This window comes from Desmodus rotundus, chromosome 2 (genome assembly GCF_022682495.2).
Source record: "Desmodus rotundus isolate HL8 chromosome 2, HLdesRot8A.1, whole genome shotgun sequence".
Classification (NCBI taxonomy): Eukaryota; Metazoa; Chordata; class Mammalia; order Chiroptera; family Phyllostomidae; genus Desmodus; species Desmodus rotundus.
The window spans coordinates 209,062,705-209,090,129 of NC_071388.1; the positions used below are offsets into that span (position 1 = coordinate 209,062,705).

At 59.5% G+C, this 27,425-nt stretch overlaps 2 protein-coding genes across 6 annotated transcripts; both read right to left on the reverse strand.

Moving 5' to 3' along the window:
• Window positions 1-79: 79 nt before the first annotated feature.
• NEU4 (neuraminidase 4) lies at window positions 80-15,385 on the reverse strand. Of its 5 annotated transcripts, none has more exons than XR_008426237.2 (6): window positions 14,191-15,385; window positions 9,214-9,417; window positions 8,869-9,124; window positions 6,722-8,040; window positions 4,983-5,089; window positions 80-154 (listed from the first exon to the last, which is right to left on the reverse strand). XR_008426237.2 is itself a non-coding variant. In XM_024564305.4 (4 exons), the coding sequence occupies exons 2-4, from the start codon at window positions 9,412-9,414 to the stop codon at window positions 7,040-7,042; spliced, it is 1,458 nt and encodes a 485-aa protein (XP_024420073.2). In that variant the 5' UTR covers window positions 9,415-9,417; window positions 14,191-15,385; the 3' UTR covers window positions 6,489-7,039. The 5 variants fall into 5 exon arrangements, 1 of the variants encoding a protein (XP_024420073.2); XR_006656063.3 differs by having other exon boundaries at window positions 88-194; XR_006656065.3 differs by having other exon boundaries at window positions 88-194; window positions 4,983-5,092.
• On the reverse strand, window positions 15,352-27,425 carry GAL3ST2 (galactose-3-O-sulfotransferase 2). Its single transcript, XM_053919420.2, has 4 exons — window positions 27,266-27,425; window positions 18,296-18,379; window positions 16,922-17,186; window positions 15,352-16,194 (listed from the first exon to the last, which is right to left on the reverse strand). Exons 1-4 carry the CDS (start codon window positions 27,292-27,294, stop codon window positions 15,352-15,354), a joined length of 1,221 nt encoding a protein of 406 aa, XP_053775395.1. The 5' UTR covers window positions 27,295-27,425.

Here is a 27,425-nt window from a genome sequence, read left to right on the forward strand (position 1 = left end):
GGACCCCACCTGGAATACCACCCCCACCCTGCAACTGGCAAAAATAGGAGCCTCACCCTGGGTGCCAGCGCTGGGTCTAGGGTCGCAGAGGACTGTGTTGGGGGCAGGGAGGCAGCAGGAGCAGCAGGGGCCTGGCTGGGCCACGGGGACCTGGCTTCAAGGACCAAAGACAGAGCCAGAGACAAGGAACCAAGCTGGGGCCCCGTCAGAAGAAAAGAGAGACGATTTGAGCGTCAAAACTACCTGAATTAAATCTACAAATCTAGTTGATTGAAGAGCATGAGATCACACCCATGCAAAAAGACAACAGCGCACCCAGGGGGAGGGAGGAAGCGGTGGCCCCTCGGCCTCGTCCTGCCAGCGGTGGCGGCCGCAGATAAGAAGTGGAAGCGGACACCGTCAGCACTTTGCATGTCACCTTCCCGGAACACGCCTGCCGCCTGCCACCACTCACTTTTTCCGTTCCCTGGCTCTGCCCCAGCTGCATGTGTCACGGCCTGGCTGGGGCGTCTCGCCCACCCCCAACCCACGCACTCCGGAGGGTCTGTCCCTGCGTCGCCCCAGGGCTGGGCTTCCTGAACGAGGCCCCAAGGGCCCTGGCGGGCAGGGGTCCAGGGCAGGGCAGAGTGGCAGTGCCCACCCACAGCCTGGGCCCCACCAGTCTCTGGTCTCTGCCCACCCACAGCCCCTCTACCCGGTGGGACACACTCACTGCCAACTACTGCCCACCCCCTCTGTCACTCTGGACACCTTGGCTTAGCAGCCCCAGGTCTCCGGGGACAGGAAAGACAGGAAGTTCGAGGTTAGGGCTTCAGGGTGGGCCCCGGCCAAGGGATCCTGGCAAGAGGAAGGCCAGGGTCTCAAAGGGATCCGCCCTGGGGCAGGGCTGGGGCCAGTGCTTGGGTTCTAGGGTCTCATCCCTAGTTGGGCCAGCTGTCTAGTGTGAATGGGTCGTTCGCATGCGGGGAGGTTTTCGAGTTGTGGAGACTTGAGAGTGTGGGGTCCTCCTGAGGGTGATCAAGGCAGTGTGGCCAGTACAGTGTTCACCCCAACACTGGAGCCTCCTGATGGGCTCCGTCAAGCCCTTCTTGGGGGTCCTGTACCCTCTGACCCCAGTCACGTGGCCCTACCTGCCTGTGGGGGCCTGTGTGTGGCTCCCGAGCCCACTGGCTCTCTGTGAACAGGAATGAGGGGCTCCCCCCTGCCCTCAGCTCCCACGGAGTGGGGTGCCCTAAACTCCCCATGTGTCAGGGTGCCTCTGAGAGCCACTCAGCGGAGGAAGAGTGGCTGAACTGTGGGCCCTTCAGGCAGGAAGAGACTCTAGGCAGAGGCAGCCACATGTCCAGGCACATGGCCTTGAAGCCTCATGTCCATCCTGGAGGGGCTGCTCTGCCCACCCCAGAGCCCCTTCCCAGCCTCCTCCACCCCTTTGGCTCCTCTAAGCCAGGGGTCCTGGGCTGGCCACAGATGCCCCGGACTCAGCTCTTGTTGGTCTTCAGCCAGAATGGAGCCAGCCTGGAGGGTGGCCCAGGTGGCAGAAGCTGCCTGGGGGCTCAAGTGTTGGGGGCCCCCGCCTTGGGTACAAATTCATGGTGGTTTTTCATGTTTTTGTCTCAATCTAAATTCTAAGAATAAATCATGATACGGGATATTATTCAACTGTTAAAATAATGTTTAGAGTTTGTACAGCAATGCACGACACCCCAGTGCCCAAGGAGGGATGAGAGGACCGAAGGGACGGGTCTGGCCACACCTGAGAAGGGAGCGCAGTGTGTCTCCAGCTTGGCGGGCTGGGCCCTGGAGGAGGTGCAGAAGGGGGAAGGCCCGAGTGGCGGCCTGCAGCTCGGAGGGGACTGGTGCGTGAACAGGCCCCGGGCCCTGGGAGAGGTCCCCTTGCCGCCCAGAGCTCTCCAGGGGGACAGAAGGTACAGGACACATGCACGGCGACTGACTTAAGGAATCGGCAGCTGGAGACACAGGGAAGATCTGAGGCTGCAGCTCATCCCTCTTCCCTGGGGACCTCATTTCTTCTCCTACATCTCACCTGATCAGACAAGGCCCACCACATCATGGAGAGTCATTTGCTTTACTCAAAGTCTGCTGATTTAAATGTTAATCTCATCTTAGAAAAAAAAAACTTTGCAAAAACATCTAGACTAGCATTTGACCAAATATGTAGGTACTGTGGCCTAGCCAAGTTGACACATACAATTAACCCCCGTAGCATCTACAGGCCAAGGTAAGTGTGGGCAGATGAGAACGCAACCCAGGCTACCACGCGTCCCCAAATCTGTGGGCTAATGGGGGCCGCTGGGCCTCCAACAGCTGGGGCAGGACCCTGGGGCTCCCTCCAGGGCTCGGAGGTCCAGCTGTGTGGTTGCTACCAGGGCCACGGGCTACAGGACCTGACGTCTTGGTCTTCCAAGTTTGGGCAGTTACAAACAAAGCTTCTACGAACATCCACGGGCAGGTTTCCATGGGCACCTAAGTCTTCAGCTCCCTGGGGGAAACACCAAGGAGCACAAGGCTGGATCGTAGGTTAAGGGCAAGTTCAGTTTTGTAGGAAGCCACCAAACTGCCTCCCAAGTGGCTGCTCCACAGCCTCCCGGCCCCTGGCGTCAGCTCTCCGCACGCCTGCTGTCCTCGTCTCTGGTGTGCGGCCACATCTCGCTGTCACTTTGCATTTCCCTGACGACTGTGAGGTAGAGCATCTTTTCATATACTTACATGACATGCAAATTATTTTTAAAACTCAACACTACAAAAGCAAGCAGCCCAGTTAAAAATTAGGCAAAGACCTGAGCAGACACCTCTCCAAAGAAGGTGCACAGATGGTGCAGTCCCTGGGGAAGCCAGTCTGGGAACTTCTCACAGAGTGAAACTATCAGATACAAGTTTTGCAAGAATTTTCTCCCAGTCTGTGGCTTGTTTTTTTATCCTCCTAAGGCGTCATGTCAACTTTTGTCATCAAACTTTCCTCTCACGGATGGTGCTGTTGGTGGTGTCTGAGTGCACTTTTTGAAGTTTACTTCTTTTTTTTTAAATCTTCCCCCGAGGATGTGTTGTTCATTGATGAGAGGGAGAGAGAGCAAGACATCGGTGTGAGCAACACTGATCGGGTGCCTGCCGTACGCACCCTGACATGGGATCGAACCCACGGCCCAGGCACGTGCGCTGACCAGGAATTGAACCCAAAAACTTTTGGTGCCTGGTACAACACTCCAACCAACTGAGCCACCCTGTCGGGGCTAACTTTCTGTCTTAAAACGTGCCCAGTTCCTGAGCTCTTTGAGGGCGTCTCCTCCCAGGAGGGCGAGCGGCTCCTGAGCCTGTCCCGCCCCCCCATCCCCCCTCCCCAGCCCAGCATCAGCCCCTGGCTCTCTGCAGGGACACCCGGGCACGATGTGCCCAGTCCAGCCCAGTAGCTGGCGGAGTTCCTTAGCACAGCTGCAGACACCCGGCGGGCTCCCAGTGTGCGGGTGCTACATCAGGGATTCACCTTCTTTAACAAGATTCTCCAGACTTTCTCTTTCATCTTGTGCCACTTCTACTAAGTCATATTTTCCCCAAAATTGTCCATTTCACCTGAGCGTTCAAGTTTATTGGTGTGAGTTGCCCCTCAAGCGCCCCTGAAGCCTGTGAGTGTCGGTGGGCCCCTGTGTCCCTCCTCGTTGCTGGCCTTGGGTGTTGTGTTCCCTTTCATTTATCATGATCAGCCTCGTCAGGGGTTATTGAGTTTATCGATTTTTAAACCCAGCCTCGGCCCATGTTCACTCTCGTGCAGGATTTGCCTGTCCCACTGGCTCTGCTGGTCTTCCTTCCGCTTTCTCTGGGCCCAGCTCGCTGCCCATCCCCCAGGGGAGCAGCGACCGGCTCCTTGCCTCTGATCTAACCGTGCGTCTCCCCGGCTCCAGGCTTCAGCATCATCCCCGACGTTGTGCACAGTGTTTGCACAAGGAACTTCAGAGTCTTTTCCATTTTCCCCTATGGCTTCTTTGAACTGTGAGTCATTGAGAATGGTGTTTCTTACTTCTCGAACACACGAAGATGTTCAATTATCCTTTGTTTTTATTCCTGGCTCCTGGCTTTCGCTGTGGTTGTAAAACTTTTGAAGTCGGTGGGGACTTGGTTATAAGATCCAACCTAAGTACACCTGTGCATCTGGGTGTGTTTGGGAAGACGGTGCCTCCTGCTGGTGTCCATACAGTGGAGCTTGCCAGGCAAGGTGGCCACACCTGCCGTGCCCCTGCTGGTGTTACTGCTGCCTGCCTCTCTGTCAGCCCTGACAGGCTTGGGTCTAAACCTTGCTACTTAGCCTATTTTCCCCAAGGGGCCTATCTACTTGATTGCATATTTTGAGGCGTAATATCAGGTACACACAAATTTAACAGCATTATGATTTCCTGTTGTCAACATTGGTAATTTTTGGCCTCAAGGTCCTTGCCTGATAGCACAGTGCCCCCAACTGTCGGTCGACAAGCTCACAGGCTGGTTTCCCCACAGCCTTCAGCCTCGCTCTGCTGGACCCTCGCCTTCCGTGGGACACAGGTGGGCCTGGGGCAGGGTTTGTCACTGCTGCGCCGCTTCCTGCCACCACCATTGTGTCTCTTAACTGGACTATTAGTCAATTTCCATCAGTGTGATTCTGATACGTTTGTGTAGCCACTGGCTTCTTAATATTTGCTTTTTCTTTAGCTTTGCATTTCAATGTGTTTTCTCTCATTCCTTGTCTTTTTTGAGTTGATCACTTCCTATTTTATTTCCCCATTTGTCACCACTATTAATTTGGGGATTATGCGGTTTTTCTAGCCTCCCAGCATTTACCCTGGAGATTCCAGCCTCAGCCAACATTTGAGTGGGTGCGTTCCCCTCCTTGGGCAGGACAGGGTCTCTGAGCTCTTCCGTCCCCTTTGCTGCCCCCTCGGCTCATGCTGACCTTATTGCGTATCGAAGTCTGCGTGGCTGGAAACACTGCCACTCACCTAGCCGGGCCCACCCAGCTTCCGCGGTGTGCACGCCACGGCGGTCCTACCGACACTCCCTCCGCAGGCTCCGTCCCTCCATGACTTTTCCAGCTTCCTTAGTGAGCCTGCTGGGGACAGACTGTCGTTTTTGTTTCTGTGAGAATGCCGCTATTTTCCCTTCACCCTTGAAGAACAGTTCCGCCGGGCACAGAATTCTAGGTTGGTGGCTACTTTCTCTCAGCACTTTCTGAAGGGCCCCATCACTGTTCCCCAGTGTCCCTGGTTTCTGGTGAGAAGTCAAATTTCATCCAAACGTTGCCATAAATCAGGCACCTAAACGATAGGTGGTCATTCTCTCCCAGCTGCAGAGGCCAGAAGTCTGACACCAGGTGTGGCTGGGGTGTCCTCCTGGAGTCACCCAGGTGCCCCAGGTGCTCCTCCGGGCCTCTGCCTCCACCTTCAGCACCTTTTGCCCAGTGTCCTTCCCGTCTTTTACAAGGACACCCCCACCCGACAGGACCCACCCCTGTCCAGGGTGTCTCATCTCAGTCCTTCCCCTAATCACATCTGCAAAGAGCTTGTTCCCAAGTAAGTCACAGTCTGAGGTTCTGGGTGGATGTGAATGTGGGGGCATTACTCACCCAGTCCAGAACTGAATGACAAGACAGGGGCTGTGCATGCCTGTTGGTTCGGTGCCCCCAGGCCCACCCCCACCCCTCCCCTGCCCCACCTTTGCTGGTTTAGATTTTAAAACAGAAGACCTGAACTATTGCAGACAAGCTGTACCCCAGGGCTAGGGGACAGGGGTGCATGGCCTGAGGGGGCATCCCTGGGGGAGTGCAGGCAGGTAGGGGACTCTGAGGGGCCCTGGATTCAGGCTCCCCTCCTGCCACTGCCTGAAGCCTAGCAGTGACTCCCAAAAAGCAGCCACCATCTCAGGGAACTGAGGATGAAGGTGAACGATAGGGGTCTCCCTGCTCCTGTGGGGACTGGCCGTCCTGAGTTCCCTGGGCAGCCGTGGGCGAGGGGATGGGGGGCTCCAAGGCTTCCTGGAGGCCACCTCTTGAGCAGCGCAGCCAGCCGGGGCCTGGAGAAGGAATGACACCCAGGTGCACGGTGACGGGCCATTAATGGCAGCTGCCTGGCGCATGACAGGCAGGAGGCACTTGTGCTAAAACACGGTGGGGCGTGTTAAAAGAAGAAACAAAAGAAACACCAGAAGATCGGCATGGCTGTGGCCAGGGCAGGGATCTGGGTGGGGTCATTTTCACTCTTTCTTTATAGTTTCCTACATATCCCAAATTTTCCACGATGAGCATATTTTATTTCATAACCAGAAACGAAGAAGAAAAAGGTGCTTCTTTGGGGGTGTGGGGGCAGGTCCTGGACGGTGACCCTGCTCCCGGCCCTCCAGTGGGAAGCGCAGAGGCGGGGGGGCGGGGGGGGGCCCCCGCCATCACAGATAGACCTGGGGCCGCCCTGGGGCCTGCTTTCCCTGCCCTCATCCTGCCCCCACCTGTGACGCCCTGGCTTTGGGGGGTTTGGCCAAGGGGGTGGGGGGCGCTGATGCCATGAGATTGGGGGCACGGTGGTCAGAGAAGTGGGCGAGGGACCCAGGGCCTCCCCAGGGCTTTGACAAGGAAAGAGCTCAAGAGAAACAAACGTCCCTGGACAGAAAGTCGCAACCCCTTTATTTCCCGTCAGAAGCCAGAAAGCAGAGCACGACTGAAGGGCCAAATACTAGGACGGTGAGGTACCTGTGATGGTCCAAGGGTCCCGAGTGGCCATCGCCATCGCCCCACTGCCCGCCCCAGGAGCTCTGAGCCCACTCCCTCGGCTTCCAGCGACACGCCCCTGCTGGAAGCCGAGCCCTGCAGATTTGAAAATATTAGAACTGAGCTTCTGTGTCATTGCACGGGGCCCTTCACAAACACCCCCCTCACGGCTCTGCAGGAAGAAGCCAAGGGGAAAAGGCGCCTCTGGCAGGGGGTGGGGGGTGCCCCAGAGTTCCATCCAGGCCCCCGACCCCTCCCTCTGCCTCGGGGCGCCTGGCCCAGGCCTGGTGCGAGAGCTTTTCAGGAGGGCCAGCACTGGGCCTGAGGCTTTTCCCCTGGGCCGCACAACTTGGGGCCTGGAAGCACGTTCTGCAGGATCTGGCGCAAGGAGAACATGCAGAAGGAGATTTCCTCATAGGACACCCTGGCTCCGCTCTCATACACACAGGCGAAGGTCAGAGCACCCTCTGGGGTCGGCCCAATGAGTGCCAGGTCTGAGTAGCCGCTGGGGCCCTGGTAGATCACCCAGGGCTCTGTCCAGCTGTGGGAGTCCAGGGGGGACCTATTCAGACGGACACCCATATGGAGCCGAGCCCTGCGCCCTGCTGGGTGGGAATATAGCAGCCACGTGGGACTCTGAGTCAGGGTGGCAGGGGGTCTGGGGAGCTGTGGGGTCCAGTCCCTCCTGACCCCATGGAACCCAGGCCCTGGGCTAGGCTCCCTGGGGCCAGGGTCCCCTGGGCCATCCCCACGCCCCTCTGTCCTGCCCAGCCCCCCACCCCCTTGGGTGTCTCCAGAGCCCCCCTTGGGGGATTCCTGGGCTCTAGCACAGAGGTTCAGAGGACAGGGGGTTGTCTTGGAGACCTTGGACCACCCTTCATCACTGGGCCTGCCGGAGGGTGGGGCTGGGAAGCCAAGGATGCTGCCCTGGCAGCCCCGGGCAGTCTCAGGCAGGGTAGGCACCAGCTCTCCTGGCAAGAAGGAGGTGCCCTCGTCTGTGCTGAGGGCCTGCACGCGACTACCCAGGGGGCTCCGGGCGTTGCAGTAGAGGACACTGCCGGCCCACCCTCCATCCACCATGGCCAGCTGGCACTCGCCCGAGCGCAGGTTGGGCACAAGGCCGCCGTGGTGCCAGGTCTGGCCATGGTCATCGCTGTAGAAGGTGAAGGCATGGGGGCTGGTCCTGCAGATCTTGCCAAAGCACTCACGCCGGTCCACGCGGTAGGTGTAGGCCGGCACCAGCAGGCGCCCCGAGGGCAGCTGGATGCCATGGCCGGGGCCCACAGCAAAAGTGGCCCAGTCTGCAGATGGGAACAGACAGCCAGGGTCATGGGGGTGGGGAGGACGGGGGCAGTTTGTGAGGAAGCTGCCTGCTGACCCGGCCTCCTCCCTCCCCTGCTTCTGGCCACCCTGAGTCCTCCAGGGCTGGACGGGCCTCCTGAGGGCACTGGAGGGAGCAGGGAGCCCAGGCAGGCCCCTTGGCCATGTTCTCAGCACATGCACAGGTGGCGAGTCCCCAAACACAGGTGACGGCCAACGACTGTGCCCAACATGAGTGCTGTCCAGACAGGGGCAGCCGAGGGGGTGTGGTGTGAGGACTTCAGGACCCGTCTGGGCGGTCCCTCCTGACCCTGGGCCCCAGCCCCCTGGGTGGGGTCTACACCCGCAGGTAGCTCTTTAATTGCTGCAGGTCTCAGAGCCTGCCTCCTGCCAGGGCTGGGGTGGCCCCTGAGGGCAGTGGGTGGCAAGGCCCTTGGGGAGGAAAAGCCCTGAGGTAAGGTTGACCTGCCTGACACCCTGGGCTGCGCAGGAGGAGGAGGAAGTGGTTAAGGAGGGAGGCCTTAGGGTTTGGGGGCTCAGACTCAGACACAGCTCAGGAAGATGAAGAGCCTGTTCTTGCGGGTGAGACCAACACCTGTCTGTGGGCTCAGGAGTCAGGGATGAGACAGTCCCACAAATGGTGTCTAAGACCCTTCCACTGGGGGTGGGGCAGGGTGGGGCTGGCGGCGCAGGGACCTGGAGCCAGACCGCTCCCACCTGTCACCGCTGGGAGGCTACACACCACACTGTGCAGACACCCCACCCGCTCCAGGTGGGGACCCCTGCATACTGCCCAGTGCCCCGCCTACCTTGCTCGGCACTGCCCACCGCCTCCACAGTGAGGTCCCGTGCTCCGCCCCACGTGCGCCCGGTGTCCCGGCTAGTCACGCAGCAGAGGCGCGCAGCGTTCCTGCCAGTGGCGATCTGCACAGCCTCCGGGGTTTGGCCACGCACAGCCACGAAGAAGAGGAAGACGGTGCCGGTGCGTGTGTCGTGCACTGGACAGGGGTTCATGGACCGGTGCTGCTCCAGGGCCGCAGTGCCCAGTACCAGAGGGGCGCCCCACTGCCGGGAAGGGGGAGGAGAAGGCAAGCATGGCCTCAGTTTCCCTGTCCACACTGGGCGCATCCCCCCACCCCCTCCTGGTCACCCACCTGCACGGAGCCCCCCACCAGCGTGCCCCGCCTCTGCACCAGGCGGTAGGCGTGCGTGTCGTCGGGGCTGAGCCGCTGTTCCGCGAAGGCCAGCAGGGTGGGCCCGGGAGGCAAGGGCAGCAGCGCAGGCACGCGATAAGTCAGGCCACTCCTCTCGCTCTGGAACAGCACTGTCCGCATGGGGACTTGCGGGGTCCCCATGCTCTGCGGGCCCAGGTCAAGCGGGTCAGCGGGCTGGTCCAGGCACGCTCCCCTCCCCCCTCTGGTGGGAAAGGGGTTGTATAGGCCCAGACACCCACCCTCCCACGCCCAGCTGCCTCCCTGCGCCCACCACCCAGTGCCCTGTCCCAGGCTCCGTCCTTACCCACCCCCTTCACTTGCACCGCACTCCCAAATGTCTGGAGGCTTCCCCTTCCTCCTGTCCACACAGCCCACAGAAGGAGAGCAGAGAGCCTGGCCAGAGCCCCTGACCCTACTCACCCCTGTGTCCGGGGCGTCAGCACAACCTGCCCAGAAGGAGGCTGGCCAAGTGACCCCTCAGAGCCCAAAGTTCTGGACAAAGAGGGGTTCAGTGTCCCCACATAGGGGCCCTACAACATCAGGAGCCAGCCGTGCAGAGAGACCCAGAAACAGACAACCCGGACACAGGGTAAAATGGAGACACTTAGACACGAAACAGAGACAGATTCAGATGATGCAGACACATTCCGGTGACGCAGGAGGAAGGCGCCCTGGCTGCTGCCACCACCCTGCTTGGACCTGCAGGGTCGCCAGACTGGGGGGATTCTGGGGGGTAGCCAGGGTGGGGGGGTCACCTGCTGCAGCCAAGGTGTCCTCAGCAGGCCTACAGAAAAGGAGCCTCAACTCCAGGCCCCAGCAGGACATCTGCACAGGCAGGTGACCCGCTGCACTGCCCCTTGGGCTCCTGAGCGAGACTGGGGGTCATGGGGAGGTCCAGCAGAGCCACTGCCACCTCTAGGTGCCCCTGATAGCTCTGAGTGTGCCTCCCGAGACCCAGGAACAGTGTAGGGACCCAGCAGTGAGACAGGCCCCAAGGAGGCCAGAGAGGCCACCACCCCACCACCCTGCCCCTGCCTCTGCCCCATCTCGACAGACAGGAGCCACCAGAGAAGGGAGGGTGCAGGGCCAGCTCTAGTCGGTGCACTGAGGCACAGGGTTTTGAACTTGAAAGCAGCTGCTCCCACACAGTGAAGGGAGGAAGATGAGCACCCTCTGTGTCGGAGCCCTACCCTGGCTGAGCCCCGAGTAACTGGTACAGACAGAGGAGAAGAGCCCAATGTAGCGGGAGGCTGGGTGGGCTTCCTGCAGTGGAGAGTTGAGGCCACAGAACTGGAGGGAAGCAATGACCCCCGGAGCCCTGGAGGGAGGGAGGGCCCAATGTGTAGCAAGGGTAAGGGTGCCTCCTCCCACTGCCCCTCCCCACACCCACCCACCCCGGCCCTGGGCCCCTGCCCCATACAGCCCAGCTCCCTAAACCTCCTTGGGCTCTGGCCCAGGGAGGGCTCAGACACAGGGGGATGGAGTGGGCCTGGGCAGCCTTTCTGGGGGCCCAGAGTGCTCCTGAGGGAGGCTCAGAGGGCTGGGGCACACGTGAGGCTGGCAGTCCCCTCAGCTGGGGGGGGGTCTCATCCTCTGATCTGTGGGCTGGGCGGGCCCATGGAGGGACATGAGTGAGAATGCTGAGCCGGGCAGTAAAGGGCCAGGGGCTGCAGACAGAGGGGCAGGGGGCACTCGAGTGGAGCCCCTACACACAGCACATTGGGAAGAAATTGGAGTGCAGAGCAGGTGACAGGAATGAACACACACACACCCTTAGACCACAGGGGCCTCACTCAGACACATGAGAGGGTGCACCTCCACACCCGAGGTCCCCAGTACAGACACCACAGCCTCGGGCTCCCTCTGCCCAGGACCGTGTGCCCAGCAGACCCCCACCTGCCCACCCCGCCACGGCCTCTGGGTCTTCGGAGAGCAACGTCCCATGTCCTGGAAGCCATGGGGCCCCACCCCACATCTGTACCACAGGGAAGTGATGCCCAAGCAGGAAGCAGGTGTGGGTGCCACGTGTCCCTCTGGGCTGAATGGACACAGCGGGGCATTCTCTCCACTTGGCTCGCTCCCCAGGGCCTGGGACCACAGGGAGCTGGTGTCAGGAGAAGCAGGGAGCCCAGCGCACCCCCAGCCTGGGGACAGAGTGGCGGAGAGGGAGGCTCCCAGGACTAGCTGACCTTTCTGCTTGCTGCACAGAGAAGGACAGGGCCTTGGGGCACCCTCACCTGGACCAGACCCCGAAGTTCTTGGGGAGCCCCCTCGCAGGAGGAGGAACAGGGCCTCCCGGGCAGTCAGCCCTTCCCAGTGTGGCCGGCTCAGCAGGTTCTGGGGCACTGGCTGCGGCCAGGTGTTTCTGTCTGAGTATTAACTGAAACAGCACCTCCATGTGGGTGACCCCCCCCCCCCCCCCCGCCTGCAGCAGGCCCTCCTCGGAGGCGGCACATCACAGAAGGGAAAAATGAGGCCCAGGGAGGTCACAGGACCTCCGAGAGAACCTGGTTCCCTGACCCTGGGCCCAGCGCAGGGTGTTGGGGGTCATCTGCCTCCGCAGGGGCCTGTCCCAGCCCTGCTTGCGGCCTGTCCTGTCTGAGCCCTGGCCTGGAGCACTGGGCCAGCCGAGGTCACTGCCGCCCCCCCAGCAGCACCCCTTTCACCCTTCGGACCTGTTACAGCGGAGCCTGCTGGGACACTGCGCACGAGGAGCCAAGGCCCTTTGCACAGAGACCGGCAGAGGGGCGTCCCGGCTCTGTCCCCCCGCTGGGGCTCCATGCCGGCATGGACTCAATCACAGACTCTTCCGCCTGGCGGAGCGTCCCCCATGGCCCTTCTGACTCTGTGGACTGGGACCGGGCCCGGACACCCAGGTGCACCCGTCCAATCCTCTGAATCGACCCCCAAGGCCCTTCAGTGCCACACTTGTCCCCTCTGGCCAGGAAACTGTCCCGCTGGGGATCCACTCATCCATGGCCCTCAGCCCACAGGGGCAGCAGGAGCCGGGTCCTGGCCCTGGGCGGCTGGGAAGCAGGGTGGGGACTCACCGGGCACCGAAGGGAAGCCGCAGAGTGGGCTGAGGGGCACCTGCAGCACTGCCTGCCTGCCTCTCGGACCCAGTGAGCTGCGCAGAGACAAGGGCCCGCTGTGTGGGTGGGAGGCGGGCGCTGGCCTTGTCCCAGGGCTGCACCAGGACCAGGACCCTCCTGCCAGCTGTGCAGCAGAGCAGTCGGGGGTGCAGGAGGGCACTCGGGATGGGGCCAATGTCAGGATGGGGCCATACAGGGCTCCTTTCTTCTGGCTGATCCACTCCCCCCCACCAGCTCCCTCCCCCCACCCTTGCAGGGGGCCTGCGGCATGGGGACCTCAGCTGCCCCCAGGCCTCCAGCAGAGATGCCTCAGACTACACTGTGACCCTCCCCTTCACACCCAGTATGTGGCCTCTTGGGCCCTCATTAGCTCCAGTTCCACATCAGTGCTCAGGACCCTGGCTCAGACCAGGAAGGCCAGCATCCCTCCCCACCCAGGACCAGCTGCCTCCTCCGGCTCCCTCCTGCCAGCTGACCCCATTCACCCTTGCCCACTCCCCCACTGCTGTCCCCAAGGTGGCTCCATGGGTGACCGCAGCCCAGGTGACCGTTTCCTGGGCCAGGCCTCAGGGAGGTGCAGCCAGTGAAAGGGCCTCCCCCCTCCTTTTCCTGCCCCCTCCCTGCAGCGAGCCAGACTTCAAAGGGAGAAATGGGAGAAAGGGGCTCTGGGAAAACTAAGACATCACAGGACGTCCACACTGAAATGACAAACCTGCTATATCCCTTCAGGTCCTCAGGGCCACAAGGTGTACAGGAGCAGGTGGGCTGCCCTCTCACCTGATGGCCACCAGCCACTCACCACCCAGTGCAAGCACGGCCCCAGGACTGCCCGCCCGTTCTAGGGGGGCTGCTCGGACAGGCGCACAACACCTGTGCCTGCCTCCACGGGCCCCAGGGCCATCCCTAGCCACTAGCTGGCACCCAGGCAAAAGCCCAGGGGCTTGACATGAAGGGAGAGGGGAGCAGATAACACACCCCGCCTCGGGAACCCCGTCCGAACCAAGAAGAGAGGACCCATCTCATCCCACAAGTCTGGTGGGCTCAGGAGAAATGGAGCCTCCAAGCCCCCAAATCACCTGTGCAAAGACCCCCAAGTCCAGGCAGGGCCACCTAACCAGAGTGCCCCCAGAGCCCCAGAAGGAGACGGCTCACGTGCCACTCGGGGTTTTGATGTTTTAGTTGGATCCAGCTTCGTTTAAACAGGAGATTTCACATGAAGACCTGCATTTCCAGCTTCTCTGAAAAATCAGAGGGTCTGCCTCCCGGACTCCCCCCACTGCTCCGGATACAAGCACGTGCCCACCAGTCCCCAGCACCCCCTCGCCTGCCCCCCACAGGAGGTTCAGGCAGAGTCTGCTCCCAGCTCTCAGTGGCTGAGCCGCACACCAGCGCGTTCAGCCTTCTGGGTGGGCAACCTGAACCGGTGACGTCCGAGTTCTTATTACAAACCACAGCACTTTACATGGTAATAAATACCTAAAAGTTTCCCTCCAAAAACCCGTACCAGCTCATATTCCTGGCAACCCGTCAGGCGCGAGCATGGGACGGCCACAGTGACCCCGCCGTCCTGACTCTGTGCAGCTGAGGATGGACCGTGGCTGTGGTCACGGTCACCAGCAGCGAGGTCCCCTCCCCGGCACAGCCTGCTCTGTGTCCGAAGCAGCAACGTCTCCTCCTCAGCCTGGGTTCGCACTTGCCCATGTCAGCCCAGCTGTGGGTCCTGCTTTCTTTGGGGGTTGCTGGAGCCCAGGGCACTGAATTTGATCTGAGCCTTTCTCGTTTGACTATAGTCTCTTACCTGTGGCTCTAACTGTCTTTCACCCACCTGCCAGCCATCTGGGATCTGAGTCCCCTTCTCTGCGTTCCTGAGGGATTCCGCTGTGCCTTGTCCTCTGGGCTGGGGATGAGTAGTCCTCTGCAGGGTCCCAGCTCCCCCTGGCTTTTTGCAGTGTCTTCTTCACTGTCTCTATTCAGTTTTCTGCAAGTCACTTTTTCATTTTCCAAATATTCTTTTATTTTCAAATTTACTTCAATATGCCCTCTAATTTCATTAAAAACTCATTGTTTTTAAAGTTGTCTCCATAAACCAGTGTCCAAGAAAGCTGCAGCCTGCTCTGCTCATTTGGGGGTGGGGAGGAGAATCTCCCCTTCTTTGACATGCTGAGTCACCTGACAAGCATAGACACACCTGCACCCAGGAGCACCTGCAGCAGGTGCCGTGCCCAGCCCAGCTGCCGGGCTCTTCCGAGCTGGGGGCCCTGATGTGAAAAGAAGGGGACCCCAGCACCCAGCAGGCAAGCCAGGCTGCACCTCGAGGCTGAGCGTGTGAGGGCAGTTCTGTGTCTCCAGGAGCCCCGCTTTTTGAAGGGTACAGGGCACATGGCGCTGAATGTGTGTACCCCACTCTAACGCTGGGCCCCCAGGGACCACGTCTGGCCAGGCAGGACGTCCTCCCTCCCTTCCCACAAGCAATCAATGGGGGTGCCTGCAGGCGGCCCTCTTCTAGGACTGTATCCACTGTGGTCTCCAGAGCAAGCAAGGGCAGCCCTCCTGCAGGTGTTCCCTTTCACCTGTGCGGGCAGTGATCCCACCGGAGCTGTAGCACTTACCCTCCACCATTTGTCTCATAAACGATTTGAACATTTCTCAGCGTAAAACCATTTTTCGGTGGAAAATAAGTCTCCTACCGCCAAAGATGGGAAGCTGAGCATTCCAGGACCTGGCCCCTCGTCCCAGCTCCCCAACCCTATGCCGCCTCCAAAGCCTTTGGTGGCGCCCTTGGCAGATGCAGGGGAGGCACTCCGACCTCCATCAGGGACCCATGGTCCTGCTGCTCTGGCCCCTCCGAGGCCCCTGGGCTTGTCCTTCTGACAGACGGCGTGTCCACACGTGTTCTCTCTGACAAGCGTCAGGTTGTTGCAAAGTTACATCTCCCGCACTTTCCTACGTTGTAAGACTTTTGTACTTGATGAACAGGTTCGTATCCTCACAAGTCACCTGTGCCTACCGTCCAAGTGTGGGGCCCTCGCCAAGTCCTCACGGGGGGGGGGGGGGGGCTCACCTGGAAGACCTGGGGTCCCAGGAGCGCCGCCCCAAGCCTGAGGCTGTGCGCGGGGCCTGGCAGAAAGATTGCAGAGGGGCTGGTGTCACACAGAGAGGCTACGCCTCCAGGAAGGCAATGTCCTTGGGGGGCTTTTCGGGGAACTGCAGGGAGTACAGGTGGGCCATGTACTGGAGCTCGGGCATAACCATCCTCCGTCACATGCGCAGCGTCTCGTTGTCCAGGCCCTGCCTCAGGTTGTAGCCCCAGATGTCGGCCTCGCCCGACTGGTAGGGAAGCAGCTTTGGGTCGGCGATCTGCGTCTTGTTCTTGGGCACGCCGTCCTGCAGGCACAGGGCCGTGAGCTCGTGCAGCCGCGCCCGCAGCCTCTCCACCTCCGCGCGCAGCCGCCGTGGGCCCAGCTCTGCGCGCACCGAGGCCCCGAAGGTGCGGTTGAAGTGCTGGTAGAGGCGCCAGTCCAGGGCGCACCAGTGCTTGACACGCTCCTGGCCCTCCGGCGTCAGGCCGGCGACGCTGCGCTGGCTGCGCGAGTTGAGCTTGAAGGAGACTACGTCGTCCAACTGCCAGCGCAGCCGGTGCCGCAGGAGCACCAAGGATTCGTCGAAGTGCTCGACAATGAGCACCAGCTGGAAGCGCCTCCACGTCCGCCAGGCGCGCGCACGTAGCTCTCTTCCGCGGATACGTCGGGGCGAAGGAGGACTCCAGCTGGAAGACGGGGTTTCTGAGGAAGGAAAAGTAGAAAGTGTCGTTCGGCATCACTTTCTGCACCTGTGTGAAGACAGAAGGAGGGCTGGTGACGCTCTGCGCTTCTTCCACAGGCCCAGGGGGCAGGTGGCCTATTCTCGACCCGCCCCCAACCCGCCCACAGCACACTGGGACCTGCACGGCGCCCCTCCCACCCACTTCCCTGCATCCCATAGGGGCCGCCTTGCTCCCCTGACTTCCACATTCCCCTAATGTTCAGAATGACCCTGACACACCTGAACCTGGCCATGGCCCTTCCTTTAAACTCCCTCCACTGTCTCTGCTTCCTCCCAGAAGGGAAGTCAGGGAAGCCCCTCAGGAGGAGGTGGCCTCTAAGCTGAGACCCAAAAGACCCTCAGGAGGAGGTGTGAAGAGCATCGTGCAGAAGGGGGTAGCGCCTCTGAAAAGTCTTGGGTGTGGGGAAACTGGGAGGTTTGGGAGCTGAGAGAAAGCAGGAGAAGGAGGGGTGGCAGGCTGTGGGGACGCCTGGGTCTGATTCCAAGAGCAATTGCAGGTGCCTGCCAATGGGGGTGGGGGGCGGGGTGACAGGATCTCCCAAGGGACCTCCACTGGCCCCTCCTCTGGCCAGGCGCCACACACACCCCAACCACCTTAGTCTCTCCAGTGGCCAGGCCCTGACACCTCGCCCCGGGGTCACACTCCAAAGCCACGAAGTGCCTCTCAGCCTGGGGCTGAGTCCTGCCCCTCCCTCACGCAGCTCCCACCCGCAGAGGGCCTGCCCCCGCTGCACCTCGGGCAGGTTAAACCTCAAGTGGTTGCACATGATGCTGAAGCGCCGCTGTGAGCCACCCCGCCTGGCGCCCTCCGCATAGCGCGCCAGGAAGAGCCAGGGGTAGCCCAGGTGGAATCTCCAGCCAGCAGGCAGCGCCACAGACAGGTTGTGCATCTCGGCAAAGCGGAAGAGGATGTTGAGCGCCGTGCTGCTGGCAGTCTTATGCGTCTTGAGGAACATGACGTTGGTGATGGGGGGCCCATCAGCCTGGCCCCCAAGCAGACTGGGAGGAGAGCATGCTGCCATCAGGGAGGGACACCACGACCCCTGCACCCCCCAACTAGAAACCCCCCTCAGAGAGACCTCAACCCAGTGACCTTCCAACCTGCTCCCCACAACCACGTGATCCCCAACCCAGTGACCCCCCAAACCCCACTCCCCACACTGCTGACACCCCAACCCCAGCCCCATTACTGTGGTTCCCTGACCTAGGGAGCCCCCAACTCTGCATCCCTGAGGGCCGGCTGGCACAGACACGGTTCTCCCTAAGTGGCTGCCCCATCTGCTCCCCACACAGTGCAGGCTGGGCCCCCCGGCCCTGGCACCTCCCACAAACCCGCAAGTTCTTGTCTGGCACCTGGCATGGCTCTGGCCCTGTGACCTGGGCCACACATCTGGCATTTCTTGGCTGCCCTTCATATCAGGGCCGGCCTGACTGCAGAGCGAGTGGAGGCTGGGGCCCACCCAGCTGTGGACTCCAAAAGCCTAGAGCAGCAGGGCCCCAAAGCAGGGCCAGTAAGAGTGACCCAGGCTGGTGGGGGGCAAGGTCCGGAGGACTTTGCTGGATCTGGAGGCCCACAGGACTTTGGCAGCCCCCTATCTCCCATGGAAATCCAACCAGGGGTGTGGGGTGGGGGCAGAGGGAGATGGCCTGGGGCCCCAAAGCCTTCCCAGCAGCCAGGCTAAACCGTGGGCCCCGTGCAGCCAGCCATCCACGTGGACCCCTTCACAGAGGAGCTACCACTGGCAGGCAGGGAGCAGGGGTCCCGATCTTAGACCCCATGGACCCCATGGACCCCAGCCCTGTCTCTCAGCACCCAGTCACCATCTGCACACAGAGGCTCTGCCAAGGCCTCCCCAGCCCAAGCCTACCCCCACCTTCCCAGATCCCCCCTCAGTGCCCACAGACTCGTTGGGAAGACCTTGGGATGCTCTTGGGTCCCCAAAAGGAAGGACCTACCCCTCCTTCCTTATGGAAAAGAGACTGAGGCCCAGCCAGGAGGCGTGACCCAGCACGGTCACTGCCAGTGCCAGGAGGTGGGCAGGAGGGGGCCCTGCTCTGGGTTGGGAGGAGCAGCACCCAGACCACAGAGTACCCAACGCAGCACTCACGGTGTGAGCATGTCGATGTCCACGCGCAGGAGGCCGGTCAGCAGGAACACACTCAGGGTCAGAAGGAGGAGGGTCCAGAAGCACCTGTAAGCAGGGGAACCAGTGAGTCCCCAGGCAGGGGACAGGAGTGGCCAGGGCCATCTACTCTACCCACCTCAGCTCAGCATCATCCACATAACAGCTCCTATTGAATCCCTACTGTGTGCTGGCCTGCATGGCCCACCCACTGCCCAGGAGCCAGGAGAAGCCAAGAGGTAGATTCATTCCCTGGGAAGGGGGGGTCTGACGGGCACAGGTTGAGAGCAGGTCAGGGGTCCCCTGGAGACTGGCCTAAGACCCCTGACACCACACCCCAGGGGCACCTCTCGGGGGAGGCTGAGAGGTGTTATTCCGGGAGTTCTGTCCCCACAGTAGGGGACCCTGAGAGGGCCTCCTGGGTGCCAGGCAGTGGTCCCTGAGCTGGGACACCCAAGGACAACACTGTGATCAGATGCTGGGACCAGGGTGCCCCGTGGTGTGGGCCGTCCCTACTGTCGCTGGTGTTCTCGCTGCACCACCTCTGACCTCTGGGTTAAAGTCACAGAGCCTTTGTCCAGACTGCATGTGTCCAGGGATTTGACCCACAGTCACCGAGAGCCCCCACATCTCAGTACCTGCTGTGCTCTGGGGTCTCTGGCACCCACGGGGCATGGGAAGGGCACATGTCTGGCCTGAGGCCACAGGCCTGCAGCCCAGACACACACCAACCAGCAGGCCACACTGTCCCTGCCACACGGTGTCAGTGTCCATCCATATGTTGGGGGGGTGCTCCTGGAGCACCAAAAGAGCCAAGACACATCCAGCAAAGATGCCTGGTGGAAAGAACCAAGTCAGGCCCGAGCGGTGCCGTTGCGGGGAGGGGACAGCTCGGGTGGAGGCCAGGGACCCTGAGGGTGTGCCCGGAGGGAAGCAAAGGGTGTTGTAGGGGTCGGAGACAGGCCTGGGTCGCACGCGGGAAGCGAGAAGTCTGTGTGTGTCACTTTCCTTACGCAGGTCCTGCGCCTCTCCTTGTGCTTATTTTGATTTGCTAGTTTTTGTTGCCCTTGTAAGTGAAATATTTATCCAAGTTGCAGTCCTAGCACTAGAGCGGAAAAGTGTTTTTAATGTGCGTTGTATCCGGTCATGTCCCCGGCCTCCGGTCACCTTTTGTTCTAGAACCTGCTGCCCCGGTCTTGGCCGAGTCAGGTGAACCTATTCCTCCTCCCTCCCCTTCCTCTCTTCCACGGCAGTGCGGTCTCAGAGACACGGGACAGCCGGAGCAGAGCGCCCCGAAACGGTCCCTGCCTCATGCACACCACACACACTGCGCACATCCACACACAGAGTGTGCACAGCACACGCACCCACAGCGCACACCAAAACGCTGCACAGAACGAGGCGGACTCTAGATAAGCTTATCCTACCCTCACCTCACCTTCTTTCTCCACATAACTCCCTCCCCGATGCCCCCCCACCTCATCCTTGACAAGTGGGAACAAGCGATAGAATAGCAATGGGTGGGCCAGATGGGGCAGGCTACCCTGGCCAGCCCGAGTCAGCAGTGGCCTGTAGGAGGCAGCACAGGGACCCTGAGAGATTCAGAAAGAGGAGTGACCAGGAGGAGCAGGTGGGGGACAGCGGAGGAGTGGGGCCCCAGCAGGGTGCACGTTTCCAGGGGCCCAATCACCGACATCAGGGTGAAAAGGGACAAGTTTTCCAAATGCCAGAGTGGCCTTCTAGAAGGCCACACTGTGGTCACAGGGTCACAGGCCTCCTGCACTGTGGTCATTTCCACTGAGCTCACGGGACGCTCCCAGGGAAGCAGCATGCCGCCCCAGGTACCTGAGTGCCACGGAGCCATGGGGGTTACAGCCCTGCTGGGCTTAACGCCTGCCAGGACCTTGGTCTGACTGGTCTCCCTGCCATCTACCATGAAGCTCCTGAAGCTCCCTGTCACGCACCTGTGGGTTCCCTGGCTCCTTGCAGAGGAGTCTAATGAGATTCTGCCCACACGGACCATCGGTGTGAAACTCACAATAACCCCTTTGGCCTTGAGTCACCGTGAACGCGTCTCGGTTCTTTGCAGCTGCCCAGCGAGAACCAGAAAGTCTTCTAGCAAAACCCCAGTTTCTAAAGAGAGGCCCTTCCTTTGCCAGACCCTCTGGTCCCAATGCCCACCCGTGGGGTCAGCAGGGCCATGGGGGTTGCAGCGGCCGGGGAAGGCGGTGGCCTCGGGGAGACTGGTGGTCTGGCCAGAAGGGCCCGTGTGTGTGGCCGCCCCTCGGGACTGAGGTAGGGCGTCCCCCTTGGGCCTGTTCTGGCACCAGGAGCCACTCGTGGGTGGTCCGCCTTCCATGAGAGCCCAGGGCTCACACAAGTTTAAGTGGATGAATTGTTTGGTATGTGAATGCCATGTCAATAAAACGGTTTTTAAAAATAAACTTTAAATATATTTTAAAAGACTTCAGCTGCTAAAGAAGTTTGAAAGCCAGTAATTGTGAGGAAACAATCATGAAACATGGTTGGACAGTGTAAACCATACGGCCGAGCTTCTGGGTGCTTGCGGCCGGGAGAGGCCACCTCGATCCCCAAGGACCTTGTCGCTCAACCATGTCTCACGGTGCCCCCTTCCCTTAGGGGGTGGCCCACGCAGGAGCCTCAGACTCCCTGCATTTGAAACCAAGATCTGGGTGCGGCGTTTGGTTCTGCTCCCCTAGAGCCGGCGGGGAGAGCGTGAGGTCCCAGGACGGAGCCCAGGCCCCGGCAGGCTGCCCAGAGAGTGCCCCCAGGTGAAGCTGTTCCCGGGTCATCCAGGAAGAATTCCTGGGCATCTGTTGACAAACAAAACAGATACAAAATTGTGAGCAACAGACAGTCACGACAGCTGTGCGCAGCCCGGAGCCTCTGGCTTTGGTGGCCGTGTTCACTTGTTCACTGCGCGCAGGCCTCGCGGTGGCCTCAGTGTCCCACAGGGGCCGTGAGGCCCGCTGACCAGCGCACCAGACACGGATGCACCTTTGTTTCCGGGTGGTTCTGAAAGGACACAGAACCAAGCGTCTGACCATCGCCCAGTGGCCAGCCAACGTTAGCCATAACCTAGACAAACTACACTAGGCCTAATCTCGGGAGCTTCCAACCCACCCCCAAGATCCAGCATGACCAGGAGAAGGAGCCAGGAGGCCGCCCACCCCCCTCCCTCTCCTGTCAGGGCCCCACAGCTGGGGGGAAGCAAAATCGACTGGAAAGGGATACTTCCCCCTGCCCCACCCCCCGCAACGGCCAAGTATTACAAAGCTCTCCATCTGTCCTCTGGACTCTGGACACAGCCACTGGCGTTTTTAGAACTTCTGCCTCAGCTGATCCCAGGACCCCACCTGGGGCTCACGTGCAGGACCCAAACTCCTCAGGTAAATCCGTCCCCCCAACAGCAGTCACTGCTCCTCCATCCGTCGTCCCGTCCCCTGGTCCTTCCTGAGGCATTGCAGCATACCAAGGTGTGAGTGCAGGGGAGCATTTAACTAGCAGGGGCCGAGCACGGGACAGAGCTGCCATTCAGCCGGCCCGGCCCACGTGCACACAGGCACCTTGCGGGAAAGGCTGGGTCCTCAGGAAACAGGCCACGCAGACCCCTTGCCGACTCTGTGGCCTGCAGAGAAGCAGTGAGGAGCCTGCCTCCGGAGCCCCCACAGATGGATTAGTGCGGGGTTGGCACAGGTCTGCCAGAGGCCCGGGGCAGCTCCTAGCGCAGGGCAGCTCCCAGCCGGGCAGCTCCCAGCCAGGCAGCGCCACTGCAGCGAGCTCAGAGCCAGAGCCATCGTGTAAAGGCCAAACCAAAGGGAAACAGGGACGGTCCCGACAGCCAAAGTCAACACCCCCAAATAACAGGGGAGGAGTGTGGGCCCCCCGCACCCAGAGGCTTCCTCCAGAGAAAGAAAGGAAGGCCCCCTTGTCACCATCTCAGGACGTGGCAGAGGAGAAATGTGGCCACAGGTGCCTGTCCCACAGCCACTGCCCACCTGCCACCCTCCCATCAACATGCTGCCCTTTTCACTGCCGACTGAACCGGGAAGCACAGGGCATGGCTTTGATCAATAGAATGTGCCAGAAGCGATACTCTGAGATTCTGAGCTTGGCCTAAGAATTCTGCAGTGTCTGCTTCTGCTCCCCGGAGATGCTGCCCGGGACGGCCACCCAAGGAAGCTGTTGCACCACTGGAAGAGAAAGCTCACATGGTGGGGACCGAGGAGCCCCCTCAGAGGGCCAATGAGCCATCCACACGGCCACACACTCAGTGAGTCCACAGCCATGGGCTGGGGCCCCAGCAGCAACGGGAGCCCAGGGAGATGCCCCCCAAACAGGGGCTGCCCAGAACCTTGAAGCCGCCACGGAGGGTTTGTGCCTAAACCCATCACCAAGCCGGGGACTTGCTGAGATGCCAGAGCCTACCCGGCCAGGAAGTCTTGGCTCTGCTTCCACCATTCCTCTGGCCTCTCAGGGACACTGGGTCACCCACCCAGCCATTCTGCCCAGGTCGTCCCCTCCCTGCCCCTCAACTAGCAAGCGTGCTGGACCAAGCGAGAAGAGCCTGCAAACGCCCACACAATTCAAGGAAAACAAACAAGATGCTCGGGGTGGTCAGTGCCGGCGTGGTGGGTACAGGGACTCAGTGTGGCTGCAGCTGTCCGCACAGGCAGCTAGTTAGATATTAAAGAAAGAGAAGAGAGCCCTGGCCCCTGTGGCTCAGTGTGTCGGGCATAGTCCTGTAAACCAAAAGGTTACCAGTTCAATCCCTGGGAGAGGCAACAGATCAATGTTTCTCTTTCGTATGGATGTTTCTCTCCCTCTCCTTCTCCCCACCCACCACCCTCTCTCTAAAATCAATAAGCATGACCTTGGGTGAGGATTTTTTAAAAGGAAGAAGAAAAAGAAAGAGAAGGGAGCCGGACTTCTGATTAAGCCAGATTAACTGGGAAACCAAAGGTCCACAGGCGCTCCAAGGAGCAGCCACATTGCTCCTGAAGGAACAGCCAAAGGGATTAAGGAGGCAGAAGAGGCCAGCTCTGCAATCTCCCCAGGAACAACCAGCAGCTTCCCCCTGATTGATGGGGGAGCAATGAAGAGCGGGGAAATCCTTTTGCTGGGCACATGTGCTATAGGAACCAAAATGGTAACCATACATGTCCTGGGAAAATCTGGGGGAAGGATCAAATAGGATAAGGGCACAAAATCCTGGAGGATCCAGGAAAGGGGTTGGAACGTTTCAAAGAAGCTACTGTCTCCCAAGCCCAAGGAAGCACAGGCAAGTGACCCAAAGGCCCTGGGCTGTCATTCCCTTTACAGCCGTGTGGGCCAGAGCCCAGCGCCAACCGCGGGCCAGGCACCATCGAGCCTTGGCAGCGGACATGCTGACGGGGAAATGAGACGCAGAGGAGTTCTGCATCTCTGGGTCCTGGCCCTCCTGGGCCTCACAGGCGCAGGCGCCGGCCTGCAGCCCCGGCAGCTGGACTTCCGCAGCCAGATGGAGCCGAACCACCTGGTTGTGGATCAGACGTTGCCTCAGCCCTTCGTGTTTTCCCTCCGATAAATCTGCCACTATAGCTGAAATCCTCCTACACGTGTGTTTCTGACGCGCATTTCCCGTGACACTGGGGAAGGTCCTAGTTCCTCCGACACAGGTTGGCCACCATGAAGGGAAAAGGAGGAGCCGTGGCCTGTGGTGAGAAGCTGGGCCTTGCCTCGCTGTGCCCCCAGGTCTTTTCTCCACTCGTCTCTCTCCCCTCTGCTGCTCCCCTCTCCAGCCCTCTCTCTCTCTTCCCCACCTCTGCTGCTCCGGCTGCCTGCATCTGGGCTGCCTGCCCTTTCAGCGCCAGGGCCAGACAGAACTCCCCTCGGCCCTGCATTCCTGTGGACTCTTCTCTCTGCTCCGCCCACCCACAGCCCACGCAGCTCAGACACTGCCTGGGTATTTCCCCTCCTCCCACAGCTGCCGCCTGCCCAATGCGATGCAGACCTCCATCGACCAGAGCACCCACCTGGAACCCACCCTGCTGCACTCTCTGCTCCTCCCGCAGCCCCTGCTGCTCTTCTGGGCCCCGGCTGCTAAGCTGCCCTGCTGTGCAGCTACACACAGGAAATCATGCCTCCAAGGCCGAACACTCCCAGACCGAAGCCCTCATTAGTACTCCTGCAGGCATGCAATGAATACAAAGTCTCTATCTGCAAGTACTTACAGAAATGGGAAGGTTAATATTAAGCCCATTGGGAAGATAATGATTTTAAAAGAACTTCCACAAGAGGAAACTAACCTTGAGACTGACTGAACGTTTGTTAATTTTCCGCACAACCCCTGTGCCCACTCATGCCCAGGAGCACCCAGCATATTATGATCTTCCCTGAGAAGGCCGACAGGGTTCATCCCCAGGGCCTGGGGCACTGTCTGTGTCTGGCCAGTCCAGCTAATATACGTAGGTCACTGGGGATTTCTCTGATCCCGCTCGGGTCCCCTGCCTTTTAAAATACCTCCACGACAGCCTCAGGGACTTATCTGGGCCATTTTTAAAGTGTAAATTTCTGAGAACTAATTCTGAAACATTGATTGCTAGACGAGTCTTAAGTTTGCCCGCTTTTGGTCTTTTATTACAGAGAAGCTGGAAAATGAAATTAGAATGGTTAGGAAAAGTCTTGCGCCTTGTTGGAAGTGTGTCTCTTAAAGCTAAGTGTGTTTGCCAGTCTAAAGAACGCTAATTGCTCACTCTTGTTGTCCAATGCAGAGTTGGAGTTTGGTCCTTTTCACCCTGTTAAATGGACAAGGCTTTTCCTTTGCTCTATATTTTTCTTTCTGTCTGACCCCTCCATAATCTGGCAATTTTTAGTGAGTGAGTATTATTTTCATGGTGCTATGTTTGTTTGCATGAATTCAATAAGAATCCGTTCTCTTTATAATAGGGCACATAAGACCCATTTCCACTTGTGGTTTTACTAACCAAGTCTTTATTCCAAGACTTTGACTGGAATGTGCTGTCTGAGAGGGACATGCCCAGGCTCCGGATGTCACCAGGCAACTTCGAGGAATGAAGTTTGACTCTGACATCTATACAAGCCCCTTGGAAAGTCACCTGGCCCGTTGCTCACTCACACGGTTCACAGTGGTCTTTCCCAGTGAGGAGTGAAGGTTGCTTTCCTGGGAGATGGCAAGAAGAACCTCAAGACACTTTGGGGACCTCAAGAACTTGGGGAGTTTACCCGAATCTGCAGGTATTGCAGACAAAGCCTGACGGTGACTGTGTGTCTTGGCGTCTCTGCCCTGAGAGGCTGGTTAAAGTTCGCTCTGGAGAATCTTTATGAGATTCCAGCAGACCAGGGTTAAAGAGCCCATGTGATGGGTGGCTGTTCTCGCAACCAGTGCAAACTGAAGCTGGACTGAATGCAGCGAATAAGTTGGTCTGAATTGGCTCTCTGATAACAACAAGGGTGATTTAGGGGAAGAAATCGTGTTTTAGTAGAAATCATAATTCCTGGTTGTGGGCATGATTAGACTCCAGTTCAGGTAATTGTCTTCAGTGTTTTATTTTTTCACTCATAAACTTAACTGCACCCTGAATCCCAGCTTTCCCCAACACTCCACATAACTAATGTCTCATTCTTCTCCCCTCCCTTGGCTTTGAATCATGGGAACTAGAACTTCCCCTCCTGCGGCTGCGCACCCCACACAGAAGCTCCCTGAGCACCTGCTCAAACTGCAGACAAGGAGGAGCTCTCCCACCATCACTGCTGGCTTGCACTCTAGCAAAAGAACCTTCTAGCTTCCCCTCTGGAAGTCCTCTCGACTGAGTTTTACAGACTCGGAAGCGGGTTTATGGTTTGCTCTAATCATTAGCCTTCGCTTTATCTTCTGATTTCACAGGCATACTCCTCATTAAATACCCCGTTGCGTGTTTACGCAAGCTCGGCCTCACATTGGAAGCCGATCTGATTGCCATCTCCTGAAATGAGACTCGGCAGTTTGGCTGAACTGACTTGTCAGAACTAGATGGTTAAGTTGGTGGAGTTTCCTCTGGTAGCTCAGTGATTCAGGAGCCCCCTCTTTCAAGGACTTTGAGCTGAACCCTTGAGCCTGGGATGCTCAGAGCAACCACTGACCCCCAGCCTTGTGACAGAAGCACCACCCACTGTCCCACCAGGCAACCCATACCCTGGGGCTCCCCCAAGCTGCCTCGCCTGCTACATGCACAGGGTCCCCAGCTAATGGAGTGGCCCCACGCCCGGCCTGCCTGCCTCCTCTTCACAGTGTGCTGGGACACCGGGGACCCTCCCCACCTCTGCTGGCTGGCTCCAGGGCCACGGGGAGGGGTGGGGACAGGTGGGGAGGAGGGCACCCAGAGGTATTAGAATCTCCCAAAAGCATGTAGGGTGAGGCAGAGAAGTAAAATGTAAAGCATTTCCAGACCACATCTGCCTCCCTCCCAACCCCAGTGTGTTGGAGAGTGTAACCCTCTGTCTGTAGAGGGGAACAGCCACCTGTCACTCCAAGCCGGACTCGCTCACAGTCACTCAGGCCCCCCAGCAAGCATCCTGAAATGCAGATGCAGATAACTGCCAATGCAGAGGAAGCTCACTGTGGGTGGAGCCGAGGGTCAGTGCAAATACAGGGGTCCAGGTCCAGGAAGGTGACAGCTAGGTCTGGGCCAGGAGGTCTCAGCCCCCAGCTGCCGTCCACCCAGGCCTTCATCCCAGACACCAAACCCTCATCTTTTCCTCACCCCCGAGCCCTTGTTCTCCTGAGGCCCAGGCCTGAGGGGGAGTTCAGGGAAGTGTTAGTGGGAAAGAGCCCCAAACCCCCGAGACGTCCTTTGAAGGACAGACACAGAATGGCTCCTTTCTGCCAGGTTCTCAGAACATTCAAGGATTAAAGAAGTGCTTCGTCTCCCCTCCAGAGCCAGCCCCTCACCTTACCTCTGTGATCTGCCCAGCAGGGACAGCATGCCGGCAGGCTCTGGGCCACAGACACAGGGCAAAGGGCTTCAGGCTCCAGGATCCCTGCTGGCTCCCACCCCAGGCAGGAGGTGGCACCTTGCAGATGAATTTGACTCCCAGAGAAGCTCACCTGAAATCT

Coding starts and splice junctions, on each gene's coding strand:
- NEU4 (XM_024564305.4), bottom strand. CDS start 9,414: ATGGGGACCCCGCAAGTCCCCATGCGGACAGTGCTGTTCCAGAGCGAG. Junction 9,125..9,213: donor TGGTGGGGGGCTCCGTGCAG/GTGGGTGACCAG, acceptor CCTTCCCGGCAG/TGGGGCGCCCCTCTGGTACT. Junction 8,041..8,868: donor GGTGGGCAGTGCCGAGCAAG/GTAGGCGGGGCA, acceptor TCCCATCTGCAG/ACTGGGCCACTTTTGCTGTG.
- GAL3ST2 (XM_053919420.2), bottom strand. CDS start 27,294: ATGCTGTCCCTGCTGGGCAGATCACAGAG. Junction 17,187..18,295: donor GACATCGACATGCTCACACC/GTGAGTGCTGCG, acceptor CTCTCCTCCCAG/TCTGCTTGGGGGCCAGGCTG. Junction 16,195..16,921: donor TGAGGTTTAACCTGCCCGAG/GTGCAGCGGGGG, acceptor GTCTTCACACAG/GTGCAGAAAGTGATGCCGAA.